Here is a 14,733-nt window from a genome sequence, read left to right as displayed (position 1 = left end):
ACGGTTGCTGGGGCATTATGCCAGCGGCAAGCGAAAAAACTGAGAAAGTGGTCGTTTTGGAAAATGTGTTTGTATCAATCAATTCTCATCACTTCTTCCGAAATCATTGAAAATTATGTTCCTGAGACGTATTGCAAAGAAATACATACATTCTCGAAGAAATTATATCAGTACATTTAGAAATATCTCAATGTTTTCTTAAGGGGGGCATATTATAACACTTAACCCTAATGAAAGAGTGCTTGCACAGGGAATGAGATGACTTACCAATACCCAACGTTTTCGCAATTGTCTACACAAGTTCGGATGGCTACTGTCAGTTAGTGACGATGCAATCAAAACTCGACACAAGATTAATGCGTAGGTTGTTTTGCATACGTACTTGAAGGTGACGTTTATTTGTCGTTTAAACTTGTTGGCCGGAAACGTTTCGGATGGAATCGTTTTTACGTTTTGCTGTTTGAATTCACTGACAGCATTCTAAATCTACGATTTTATTCGAATTGCCTATTTATGAAAAAATCAACAGATATATAATTTGAATAATAGATTTTTAGTAGACTCTGGGCCAATTTTGAGATTCGTTAAGCGTCCGATTTCCAGCTTTAAACCCGCAAGTTACGGATCGTAGTAAGCAGTTTTAACTATCTCCTTCCCTGGCAGTAAATTTCGAATTTACCTCTCACGCTCTAGAAGGTGCTTTAACACCAACAAGCAAAGGATAATCCTGATCTGATCGCAGCAACGTGAAATTTACGAGAAGCTCGCGCATTTTATCTGATAATATTATGCAGATAAGTGTCATTTAATTCTGCATCCTTCACTCCTCCCTTCAGTACCTACTTATCGGCCGATCGCTGCTTCAGTTGTGCTCTCAATTTACCGGCTAACGAAGTAAATTCATTAGTGGACACCATTTGACGCAACAAAAGCCGTGGCGCGGATGGCCTCGTGTTTTTCGAGGCTGTAAGGATGTGATGGCGAACAGAGCTGAAACCGGAGAACAAAAAAAAACAGCTCTCGTTTCGATGAGATGCATCTTTTGCTCACTTCCAGGGCCGTGGAGAATAGCATAGCAAACACAAGCGCACGGCTCCTTTTTCTTCGTCGTTTAATAGTAATTTAATTCTTTCTTCTTTTTTTTTGTTCGATGCTCGTCACACCGACTTTGATCTCAATTAGTGTTGTTGGTCGTCAGCCTGGCCATTCCGAGACGGGTAACGAAGGTGTCGTTTCGAGTCATTTAAATTTAATGTTGCAAATTCTTGCTGCACCTTGGTTGGGACAGAAGAAGTTGCTACATGGAATAATTAAAGGATGAAGTTCATTCCAATTAGGAAGGAACTGTAGCCTCCTTAATGAACAAAATTTATTGATTTTTTTGTATAAAATACTTTCTTCCTGTTTTAACGACGGCCAAGATAATAAAGTATAAGAAGAACAATGGAAATTGTAGTGCAAGCAGGTACTCGAGGACAGCCATCATGTATCAGTCGATAACGATATAAATTCTCTCTGTATAAAATTCAACATTCAAAGTACAGTTAGCTCAACTTGATATTTCAAATCGTTTGTTATCTAACTCATGTAGATAACAAAAGTAAAAGTGTACCATACGAAAATCATTCTATCTTATGCTTCTTTTCATAGCACCAGTGCAATTCAGTGTCTCAGTACCAAGACTATCCCCAAGTGGATGCCTCGCTGAGAAAAAATTCAGTTTGCTTTGTTTAATAATGCGATTCACAGATAGTGTAGGCGAAATCATTCAGAAACGAACGAGAAACGGTTCCACTGAATTAATATCAAGCCTTATTAACAATCTGGACAGGTTAAACTCGGAATAAAAAAAAACAAAGTTGCTGTTAGTTCAATCCAAAATGGATTTGTTTGTTCATTTAAATGTTCACTATTAGTCGTTCCAAAACTAATTACCGATACTCAATTATGCTGCATGAAGAAACTTTTGAGAAGATTCTGGAAGTACTGGGTACTGGAATTAGAACTCTAGGTTATTTTTTTTTGGTTCAGATCGGGTAAAATTGCCGAATTATTAATAACCATAGGAACGGTTCTACAAAAATTCTATACAATTACTAGCACAGTTTGGGCCAGATACATTGACATTTCCACGACACGATTCAATAATGCATAATAAAATATCAATTTTCTGAATGATAATAATCAATAGAAAGGGTGTTTCAGATTTTGTCCATTCATTTCACCGAAAGTGGATTGGTGGAAAAAAGCCACGCTTGATTAGTTTATTTAATAGCTTAGTTAGGAGGACAAAAAAACTGCTACAAGATCGGACAGCACACGAGTAAAAGTGGTGAGGCGATGCTGCATTAGTAAATTTTTGACTCGTGCTCAGTTAATAGAAAAGTATTGCCCAAGTTTGTCCAGTTGATACACCAAAACAAATGATGCGATATTTTGTTTAGTGGTTTGATGTGATATTTTGTTTAGTTCGAATGAAATTTTATTTATTTTACGATTTGTCTTCTACTCATCAGAGCAGTAGCAGTTTAGTTTGAAACATTACCAAAACCACCTCGTGGTTCAACATAAAACGCTAAGCAGGCGTAAACGTTCAAATTCGGAGGTTTCATGTAGAGAGTATTTTTTCTAAACAAAATACATGGAAGAATCTGTTATTACGGGGCGGCCCGTTTGGCATAAGACCATTTGGTATAATATCGTTTGGCATAATGGTAATTGAACTCACAATATTTTTATCTAATGTGATATTTCGTTTATGTTTCGATCGAATGATGTTTTGCAAAGAAAGCTCGCACGAAATGTGTGAATTTTATATTCGATCCAAATATTTCGATGATATTAGGTAAAATACCGTTTGCCCGGATTACCCAAAGCTAGAAGTTATCCCTCAATTAATTCCGGATTTGAAATTCGCAATAAATTAGAACGAATTCTATTCAACAGCATGTTGACCAGTGGAGCCAAATGACTGTTCTCTCAAATGTTCATTGTTTCAAATAATTATGGCAAATAGCCATTATTATAAATAACCAAAGCTTCCAATATACTATTTTGAGTTAACAAATATTGCAATCAATTCGGTAAAACGGTCTTTGGCAAAATGGCTTTCAGCAAATCGGTTTTGGACGAAATGACTCTTGGAAAACGATTAAAATCCTTCCTAATGTAATCATTTCTTGTTTGATTCGAAATTTTGATTTCCGTTTGCAACATTGAAAGATAAGATTCTTTAGTTTTCAACCGGGAATCGGAAAATGTTTTCCTTTAGCTTATGTAATAATTGTTAGAACATCCTCTGGAAATGTTTGAAACAATTTTAGGTGTATCAAAACCCGTTAGAATTCCAGGTAAATGTTAAAACCACTTAAAATCGTTCGAAAGTTAATTATTTGGCAAGGCATCTGCAGTTATTCATTTAATCCTATGGATGTCTCGAAATGTTCCGGATCATTGCATTACTGTTGACGTTGAAATAACGGTAAAAACAAATTAAAAATTCTACTGTCGAAAACTTGATTGATCACTCCAGGAAATCCAATACAAATCGAAAAAGACATCACAGTTACACCATCTCGTGACGGAAAAGGTTAATAATTCAATATCGTTTAATAGTTTGCGTTTAGCAGGCACCAAAATCTGAAATGTCAAAACTAATTGAGCATGATGCCCACTTAGAGGTGGGAACTTTTCTATATTTTAAGTCTTGTTTTTTTCTGATAAAATGAAATATCTGCTATAAACAATACGACAATCAAAATAACAAACCGCTGAAAGTTATGGGTAGAATTTGAATTAAACTTATCGTTTTCGCATACAAAAGTGGTGTTCAACTTTTCTTTTTTTTTTTTTTTTTCCTTTATGGGCTGCTCTGGCCGAGGGGGGTGGTTACAACGATCCACACTTTCCATACCAGACGAACTAGGCTATGGTGCCCAAATGAACACTAGTAACGAAGGAGGAAATCCTCCAGCATGTAACCCAAGCGACAGATTCCTTTGCGGCTATCAATTTGCAACGAAAGATACGAGTATCTTCTATTGCAAGTTCGCCAGAGAATTTGTCACTTGAGCAGGAAGTGTGTGCTTCACCCTGTAACCAGTCAATCATTGAGTCGTGCGTCTCTGTCGTATTCGTATTTTGTCATCCTACCAGCTGCTTCTGTGTCTTAAATGTCCTCGTCGATGAAACTTTGCAAATTTCGCATTGTATCCGCTTCGGTCTTGTCCCTGCTTTCCTAAATAGTCTTATATGTCTGAAGCGGTACAAACGATTATTACTTTAAAGTTCCTAAACAGATGTAGATATGTTTGATCTACTAACACTATCCATTCTAATCTGCTCTGATTAATTCTATCTTTGTCGAAGTTACGTTACATTTCCTTTTCCCCATTGCATCGCTTTTTTATTATACCGGAGAAACCTGTTAATATCTCAATGTGATAATTTATCAAGAATAAAGAAATAAATATTTATAATATTACAATAACAACAACAATAATAATAATGATAATAATAAAAGTAATAATAAAAATAGAAATATTGTGACTTACCAAAAGTTAATATGTCATCAAAAGATTTATTACAATAACATACCAATGTTTCGTCGTTTCACTGGGGCTCTTGATTTGTTTTCAATTTCCTTTTGGTATTCCTGTAGCATCCTAGTATATCCATATCGTTTTTGTCTATAATCTTTTATTTTGATATTTTCTCGTGATAAGAATAAAAGAAAATTAGGTGTTAGTAAGCTTGTTAAATTATATAATGTAAGGATGCGCATTTAACACTAGATTGCCCAGGAAAGTCACAATATGTAAACAATGGAAGGACCGCGTGAAATTCTGTGAACTTTTTTAATTCTTTATTTACCGATATATGCACTTAGGAATACTGCACTAGCTTTTATTTATTCTGTCACAGTTTATATTATTGACTTTCTCTCTTTCCATCATTCTGACTGCCTTTGAGCAGTCTAGGTCTAAACTAAGTGTTGGGCCTTCTAGTGTTGAGCACGCATCCAGGAAACAAGAACTACATGTATTTCGTGAAGAAATACTAGGTGTGATTGGATGAAATGGTCCACGTGAACCGCTCTCTTCCAGAAACACACATCTCACACTCTTAGTTAGAAGGTGACATCTGTGTCCAAGTTTGAGAAATCTAAGTACATTCAAACCTTTCCCGATATGAGAGTGTATTCACACTTGATTAATCAGTTTCGTCATCATTGCAATTTGTAAACATTACCGATACCGAGCCGGATCGGAAAGGTTTGAAAGTTCTTAAACGGTTCATAGGATATCAATTTACTCCTATTCCTGATAACAATAGTCCTCCTTTTAGAATTAAATTCACCAAGCTCAGGACGAACATGATATATTAATATTCATCCCAACTGGATCAAAATAATTCAAATTGGTGACCAATTCCAGGCATAAGAATGCTCGAAACCACCTAATGACCTATTGTCAATTTCAAGCATTATTAGTCCTGTCCACTCCGTGATCGATTCAGACAACACAATAATTTTCATCTTTTAAATTTATAAGCTAACGATCGATCTCGGTATGGTCAGACTTTGTAAATACGCGAAGTGTAAATTGACTCCCACCCCCATCCACCAAGCGGGGGTACGCACCCTGTAGCTCATCATCCAAAGCCTAGGGTATACAAAAGTGGTGTTCAACTTTTCGGAAAATAAAACGACCTGATATTATGTATTTATACCACTGGAATCGGAAATCATCATCATCATTAACCTGAATACAAATGGATTGATTTCTAAAATCGAGAAATACTGCTAGCGAGATTTTGGAATTTGAATTCGTTTCGTTCTGTGTTAATATTTACATAAAGTGAAAATAAATCTCACATACAATTATATCAAAAAGGATTTTTGATTTAACAATGGATTCTCTCTCGAATTAGTAAAATATTATACTTTTAGGCCGTATAAAAAGTCTTGTTTTTCATACAGTGCGTATAGAGAAATGCTTCAAATTATGCGAGGTTGTTTGATTCAGTGTACTGATTAAAAAAGTACGGGTGTGTGATGTCAGAGACATAACATGATTTCTTTACCTTTTCGAATTCGAATTGATAGTTGCTTGATTGTGTGAATTGCGAAACTTTCCCTTTTTTCACAACTAAAATTTTCAACGATTTTTGACGTCGATTATCCCATTTCGGATTTGCATATTTCATTGAAAGAAACTATCAAGATGCTGTACAGGATTCATTTCTGCCTTTTGGGAGGGAATTCTCTACGATATTTAGCACAGTTCGGAACATTTTTCTCAAACGATTTTCGCACAGCGAAAAGTGCACGAAACAAATCAAATTATTTTGGATTTTCACTAAACTGATGATTTCTACCTTCGAATTTCAAAGAAGTAATCTCAATAGTTCTTTAGATAACATTTAAAGCCATTAGAACGGCTGTTTTTATATAACGTTGTCCACTTTTCGTTTCTTGTTTTCTTTCTCTCCAATGCAAAGCACCAGTAGCTGAGCCAATCGTTCTTGCTTGAATTGAAACTAGCTTTGCGTACAAACCGACACATCCGCTCGCAGTGCCAAATGATACGAAAATGGTTTAATGCGTCCTCTCGTCTTGACGACCGAAAGGCAAATGAGAACTACGACCTGAGCGTATAAGGTTTTTAACCACGCAGAAGGTGCGCTTTCCAATGCCGCTGTTTGAATGCGTCTTCTCGCCCCGACGTCGATTTTCGACCACGGTTCCCCTTTTATAACGTTCAGTTGGAGATATGTGCCTGACTACCTCAAAATCGTCGGCCTTGCGCGAAAAACCCAAGCAAAAGTAAAGAATTTTCCGCGTCGTTTTAAATTTTTCAGAAAACTTAATTTTTGAGTTGTTTGTGGTTATCTCACACTGTTCAAAATATTATCCTAAATTCCTGATCATATTTTGATACAAGTCGAGATATTCACGATTAAGTTCTGCCCATTCTTCCACATGGCTAATTTTGAAAAGGCGCCACATAGTAAAGATAGTCGTATTCACGACAAAAAAAACTGTCATATGTGTATAAAAAATGTAGTGTGTTCGAACAGTATCAAGTTAAACAAATTTTACAGTCAGGTAGACAACGCACCCTAGTTCCTCTTGTATGAATTGCAAATTATGCATAAGCCATTTACCTTCGAAGTATTACCTATGAACGTTTTGCCTATTAAGTACTAAGATTTGGACGCTTTCTACTTTTCTAGCTCAGTTCAAATTAACGGAAATATCATTCTGACAATCTGGCAGCACTTGTCATATGAACAAAATGAAAAAAACTACAAGGATCAGCCCCATGGGGTTGTTCGAGCCATTGATGTGGAACAAGGCAACCAAATTTCTAATGATCTACAATCAAACAGTTCAATCAATCGTCACACTTTTGAATCCGGAATTGCACGAGAGTCTGCTTAGATTGATCTTGATTAGAAACCAACACCGAACATTGTTTGTCTTGATTTGTATTTGTTTTATAGCCGACGTAATTACACCAATATCCCAAATGAATGCAATTATATCTTTTTACATATTTGTGATACGGATATCGATATTTAATGTCGTTTTCGTTTTTAAATTGCACTACACTGGTGTAGCGAAAGTTGCACTGAAACCGTTCGTTTTTGCAAATTGCACTACACCAGTGCTACACTTTTTCTGCACCGATACCACTGGTGTAGCTCTCATCAAAAGTTTGGTGTAGCTCTGTGCAATGGAATCGTTTATTGTAGTCAATGGTTACTGTTTATGTTTTCGTCATTTTTGTTCGTTTATTCATGCCTCAGTGTAGCACTGCACCGGTGTAGTGCAAATTAAAAACGAAAACGCTATAAGATTCTCTTCTCCAAGCTTGTGTTCAAGTTTTGTATGCAAGCAGTTGTTTTTATAGCGTTGTTTCTCTACCATTCTACGATTTCGGTTGAAGCGATAAACCTTTTCTCATTATCAATCGAGTTCATCTTATATCAATTAGAAATTAATCTTAAGCACTCAAAATTTCTCCTTGGGTAGTTGTCAATTTCAATTTCTCAGGCAAAATGATTTTTCGCCTGAGAAATGGAACTCCATCCGAACTTGCATGACACAAGATCAGAGCATACCAATTAAAGCTATAAATCCTTTTATGGCACTTTTTGTCTTGCTGTCTAGCAACAACCTAATTCTGGCGTGCTACGCGTAGGACTGAAACGTTAGCTATAATTTCGCTTCTATTTATAGATTCGCGTGCTTCCAACAGTTTCGCTTTTGCATCGATTGCCCAATCAGAGCGATGCTTTCCCTTTGATATATCGCTTACTCCTTCAAAACCGTCGTCTATGGCAGGGAAATCCGGTATACTGGAGATTTTTAGCAGACAAAATAGGACACTGCTCGCTACTAATCAAAATTTCAATCATGTATAATTGAAATAATACGTGGCTTGATACATTTAAATCGAAACTTAGAAATATTTCCAATCAAATGATGAAATAATATTAATATTTGATACAAAATAGACTGAGCTGTAAGCGTTTAAAACCTGACCACATTTCTACGCATATTTTCCCTTGAGTTTCTGATTTGCACCCCTATATAGAAAATAAAGATGTGTTCCACATTAAAAAAACCTTTCAAACTGTCATACAAAATGATGCAAACTCAGTACGCATCGTTACGTGCTGGTACGGAAGAAAAAGAAAACGCCACCACCTAGGTTGTCACATTTAAACTTACATTAACGTGACATAACTATTTACAAATTAAAAAGGCGATGGTAGTTTATACCAAAGAAAATTTTTGATTTTATTTAAGTTTGAAAAAAATCTTCACAGAATGTTCTAGTGATGTTTTTGAAAACAAATTTAATATGAGAAAGGCATCATTACACCATTAGGTGGATTAAAACAGGTTCTTTAAGAATGAAACGAAAATCGAACAAAAATTTGCTTGCGAGATATGAATCACAAATAAAATCGATGACCGTGCGGGACAATGTTAACATGCTGACATAAATAATGCAAAGCCCTGTCTCGTGACTTTAAACCCACATGAGATGGTAAAACTGTAAACATAACCATATTTTGGAGATTTCCATACTTTGCATCACTGCATCATTGCCTATAACTTACCTTTTGAATGAAGACACAGTGTCATCCCGATGATAAGCACCATCGCCCAGCCCGGTTTATCCATGTTGTGTCCAATCCTTCTGATCCTTCGCTTTTATTTGTGCTTCACTGCCTTTCTGACACATATATCACTTGGAACAGCACCGACATTTTCCCCCCCTATCGAATTCAACACCAGCGCCGAACTAATACAATCAATTATATAATATTCCCGATGCCGGAACCGGTAAGCTCTCTTTTCAAATATACAATCCAATTTTATTCCGAACAATTCTTCACACCCGGCTTCTAATTTAGCACTCTTCATCCATCTAATTATCACTATTATGCTGGCAAGCGGCCAGAATCATCAAACTGCTTCCCTGCCACACACTGCCTGGCACGAACATTTTTTTTCTATTTTGTGTTACTGATGTGGTTGTTGTTATTATTGTTTTCGCGTTGCCCGGTAATACATTCACCTCGCCGTCTGTCTGCTTTTGTTACTGTCCATCCGTGCTCCCCCCGAAAAAAAAATTATGTTTATGCACCATAAATATGCCTGCATAGATAATGATCGTGTTTCTCACATTTTCCGACGACGGGTTCGCGGCATCGAAAGCATGAATCACCTTCCGTTCTGGTGGTGGTGGTGGTAGTTGTATTACAGAGTTTGTATCGTTTGCTGAGCCATTTCACTCGGTTGCTTTTAATTGTTGTTGATTATGTTATTCGAATTAGTATCAAATTGTTGTACCCCCAATTTGGTAGTGTTGTTTTGTCTGTTTTCACATCTGTGGGGCTTGTTTCATTCTATTTTTTTTTTCGTGGCATGAATATATTCTTATGACATGAACACTTTTTTGTCGGTTGTCATATAAATGTTTCTGACAATATTTTAGAGCTGATGAATCGCTGGCGTGGTCTAGAAAGAGATAAGAAATTCAATTATATAGAATGAATTTAAGCAGTTGAAATATTGCTGTAATCTAGGTCTTATGAAAATCCTCTTACACACCTCAAGCAGTTTTGAGTCAAAATCATAGCCACAACATCAAACCCGTGAGCCATTGCACAGTGAGGAAAAAGAATCGAAAACGCGACTCAAATCAATAATTTCAAAGAAATCCAAGAAAAAAATTATCAAAATATATATTTCATATGCCAGTACAATTATGATTGATGATAGTTCCAATCTCTATGTTTATCAGAATTTACTTCGAATATTAACTGTAAAATTGAATGCGTCTAAAAAAAATCATCATCGATTCAACCTTCTTCGAGGAAATTGAGCGTATAGTAAAAAAAAGCGAATTGCCGATTGCGTCATTCATATGATTATACCATCCGAACCGAATGTGTTCGCAACCAAATATTAGTCTCGATCGAGTCTAAACCTCATAAAGTCGGATAAGCGATCTCTGAGAAAATTGAGAGAACAGAAAAAATTATCGTTTTATCGGTTGCGTCACTTATAAAATTATATCTTTGAAACTCGAAGTGACAGCCATTTGTTCTTCAAACTTTATTCACTACCTCAAAATGGCTTTCAAACGTCAGCTTCAGCCTATGAACCTAAGTTGTTCACTATCTCCAGAACCAGAACTAGAAGAGACAGCCATTGGATCTTCAAATTTGATTCACAACCCTTGAGTAGGTTTCAAATAAGCCTATGCTCGTTTACTTCTGAATTGGCTGTAATTTGATTCGAGAACTTGATTCACTGCCGAATCGAACGGAGGAAACTAATTCAGTGTTTTGTCGGGTTTGTCACTTATACCATCTTCAGAACTAAAAGAGACAACCATTTTGACCTTCGAACTTTATTCACAACTCTAGAGTATCTTTTAAAACGAGTCTAAGTTTGTTAAAATCTGTTCAGCATACACGCCCACTCACATACATTTTCCGATCTCGTCCAACTGAGTCGAATGGTATACATAACTTGGGGTCTCCAAGGTTCCGATCAAAGTACGTAGACAGTATGAACTTTGTTAAAAAAGTGGTATGATGTAATTTTAGAAGTTGTAACACATTCTAATCACGCATTATCGAGTTGTGGAAAGCTAACCAAGATTCAAACCGATATTAATTGTTTCGCTAACTAGGAAAACACAAATAAGTAATCGCATTATGATATTGCACTTGAACTATTTATATGATGTACAAAAGAATTCTTCACTGAATGAATATAGCGTACAACGAACTGTTATAGTTAATTTTAATCAAGTAATGCATATTGAATGGCATTCTGGGCATATTTTTCCGTGACAAATATTGTAACCTAATTTACCTAATCTTGTAACCTAACCTAAACTGATCGACGCAGACCATTACTCTACGCTCCGCTGTTTGCCATGATAGGCTGAGGTCGACCACCAAAACATCCGAAGTAAGGGAATCATAACGCTCGTCACCAGAGCTAATAAAAGTCATTTTCATTGACTCAAAATAGACGAAAATGACAAGAAATTACTGTCACTCTCAGCTTCGCTTGCAAACTATGAGAACGAAATCCATGTCCAGTCAATGACATAAGCGGGGCAGTAGTTTCAGAATTGTATTTTTTCTTTCATTTGCCCTTTCAGTCATTTGCAGTTTTCAGTGAAAATCCCATAGTATGCAATGTCGATATTCAACCGAAGCTGTGAGAATCGAAAATGAAAAAAAAAGGTTTCACAATAACTTTTGCCTGTTGGTACTCGAATTTGTAGTAGTTTTGGTTTCCAAAGAGGTTCTGGGATGTAATTACTTGGATTGTCATATTTTAGTTACTTTTTATAGCCAATCACAGATTTTCAATACATCGATGAAAGATTTCACAGATTTTCAATACATCGATGAAAGAATGAGAATTGAAATTCTGCTGTTGCTCCCTGAAGACGTTAGTTTGGTTTCGTCTTGTCATAGAGGAAAGAGTGACGTTGGCAATTAACATACTATTATATCTCTTTGTTATACTATTATATCTCTTTGTTTCAATAAGAAACGAGAATGCTTTGTCTCTCTTCGTTTGTTCTGCTGTCGGTCATTTACGAATGAGACAGTAAAGTATTGAAAATGAGGCTGTTGGATTGTATTCTTTCATTGAGAATGCGTGACAATTGTAAGCTCTGCTCGTCACATCTGATTCGACATTGAAAAAGAGTTTCATCATTTTTCGTATTTTTATGCATCCTAACATTCGTTAGAAACTTTAATAAACAACAATAAATGACTTTAAGTCCCCAATTTGGCGCACTTTTTTGCAACATTTTCATTTACAGTTTGGAAGAAACAATTGGAGTAAAGTGGTACAATATGATACGAGCGCTCATTGAATCTATTTTCTCCCTTTTAAAGTTTTCTACGCAATATAACCTGAGTTTGCTTAACCGCAATTTGGCTCGTTTTCGAAATGCAGAAGAAAGTTTGACTAAAGATATGAATATACGTAGGGGAATGTCGTTAGGGTGGGGCCACTGTCTAGGTTGGGCCATTGCCTTTTCTTTTATATGACACGTGCTGCCATCGGTGTATGAAAGTATTGTTCTCAATGACAGCAAACTTTTCAGTGCATTGTTTGTCGCGAAGAATGTTTTGTGCATTTGTGCAGCTCAAAGCTTGGACAAAATTTATGACACCTCCAAAGTAAGTATATATTTCCATTATGTGGTTAACCATTAACAAGTTTTTTAAGAGAAAATATTATTTCTTTAACCTGTTCGCATGTTGTGTTTCGCGATTAGAAAAAAAAAACGCTTGTTATCTAGGCTGGGCCAGCTGGCAGCCGTTTTTCGCTTGTTTTAAGAATAACGGTACATCTGATAAGGGTAAATTTCATGTGAACGACGTTTCTCGGGCTAACAAGTCTGTAATGTTGGAAAACGAATCCATAATAGCTGCTGCAGGGCGGTACAATGTGAAAGCAGGATTTGCAAACACGCCTTATGAATTATCCTCTTTGATACTCGTTTATATCAAACATTTCAGAAAAGTTTATTTTGAATTGTTTGAGATTATGTCACACAACTAAAAATTTTATCATAAAATTGTGATCATATTTCCGATGACTTGTAGCAAAAATAATGTTGATTCGTTAGATACAACAAGAGATATTCACGATCGAAAACTTATCACTCTCTCAGAGGGTAAATTTTGAAAAGGCGCCCCAAGTAAGTCGTACACGGAACGACCGAAATCAGCATTTTCGCGAAAAATTTAGTTGATTTGCTGATTTTAGTTAGGTATTTTTTGAGACAACTAAAAAAATCTTACTTTTGCTGATTTAGATTTTTTATTCTCATTCCCTTAATAATAATAAAATATTTGTTGAAATGACTATTTTTTTTAGTTGAATTCACAAATTAAACGTGCTGTCATTTCTTAGCTAAGGCACATTTCATTTCCATTCAACTAATTTTTTAGTTGAATTAAAGAAATAAAATGTTGTTTTCAACCAATATGAATGGTTGAATTGGCTTCTGCAATCTGCAGCTATATGGCGCCCTGTCACCGAAACGGTAACACCGTAATGACTACTAGTCACTAGATGGCACACTACTGCCGAAAAAATTTCAGACGCGGTTGTCTTTTCTATATTGGCAGGTATAAATACGATGTTGTATTTAAGAAAAAGACTTAAACGAAACATAAACAACTTTTTGAATTTTTTTCTTCTAAATCACTGTTTTCTTCATTCTCACTGAAAACTTTTAGCACTCGGAAAACAAAAACCGAATACAAGTAGTACACCGGACGGCGCAGCTCGGAAAGTTTGAAGATACAAAAAAAATTCATTACAATTAGAGTGAAACATTCGAAATTCACTTCACTGTTCCGCGTAAAAACATTATTACGCACAATCGCTTCAAGTGCGCACAAATTCTGAATAAATACGATTTCCACTACCAGTTTACGACATTTTTACATATCGGTTTAGAAATTTAAATAAAGATATATCGAACACATGCGAAAAAAATCAAAACAATTTTCAAGCAGTTTCAATAAGACTGTCCTTTTTAGCTTTTTAATGGATTGTTTTGCTTTGACACTTCTCATGAGTTTTTGGCTAATAAACTTGTTAATAATACCCATTTCAGTTTTGTTTTCTTTGTGCTGTCCTTCAGTAATGATGGTGATAGATAAATAGAAACAAATTTTCTGATTTTAATAACAAAATTAGTTGTCAATGAGAATTTCGTGTTGAATTGAAATATTGCTGGTTTGTGTCCAGGATATTCACCAACTAAACACATTCTCTAAAAATAAGAGTTTTTTCAGCAAAGTAAATTCTCAATTTTAACTTATTTTATAGTTATTTTGGAAATTTTGTTGTTAAAATCAACTAATTCAAAAACAATAATACGAATTAGGCGCAGAGCTAATTTCGGTCGTTCCGTGTATTCACAACAAAAATCTCAAGGAGACAAATCAGATAAATTCGGTGGTTGCTGAATGGTATTCGTTTCGTTTTTAGCCAACGGTTCACGGATAACGATGGTATTGTGTGACGGTGCGTTATCGTGGTGCAAGATCCACGAGTAGTTTGCCCACAAAACTGGTCTTTTTTGGCGAATTATTTCACGCAAAAGTCCTATAATGCCCCAAACAGTACTAATGGTCAATTTGCGGTTTACG

The 14,733-nt window shown here is 35.7% G+C and overlaps 1 protein-coding gene across 3 annotated transcripts in view; it reads right to left on the bottom strand.

Annotated features, from left to right (window-relative positions):
* Window positions 1-14,733, bottom strand: part of LOC131438794 (roundabout homolog 2-like) — a 513,725-nt gene that overhangs the window by 374,637 nt on the left and 124,355 nt on the right. For all 3 annotated transcript variants that reach the window (XM_058609072.1, XM_058609073.1, XM_058609074.1), the window contains exon 2: window positions 9,136-10,039. In XM_058609072.1, the coding sequence (XP_058465055.1) occupies window positions 9,136-9,199 (64 nt within the window). In that variant the 5' untranslated portion in view covers window positions 9,200-10,039. The remainder of the gene's footprint in view (window positions 1-9,135; window positions 10,040-14,733) is intronic.

The sequence above is a fragment of the Malaya genurostris genome, chromosome 3, assembly GCF_030247185.1.
Source record: "Malaya genurostris strain Urasoe2022 chromosome 3, Malgen_1.1, whole genome shotgun sequence".
Lineage (NCBI taxonomy): Eukaryota > Metazoa > Arthropoda > Insecta > Diptera > Culicidae > Malaya > Malaya genurostris.
This window is presented reverse-complemented; position numbering and strand designations above follow the sequence as displayed.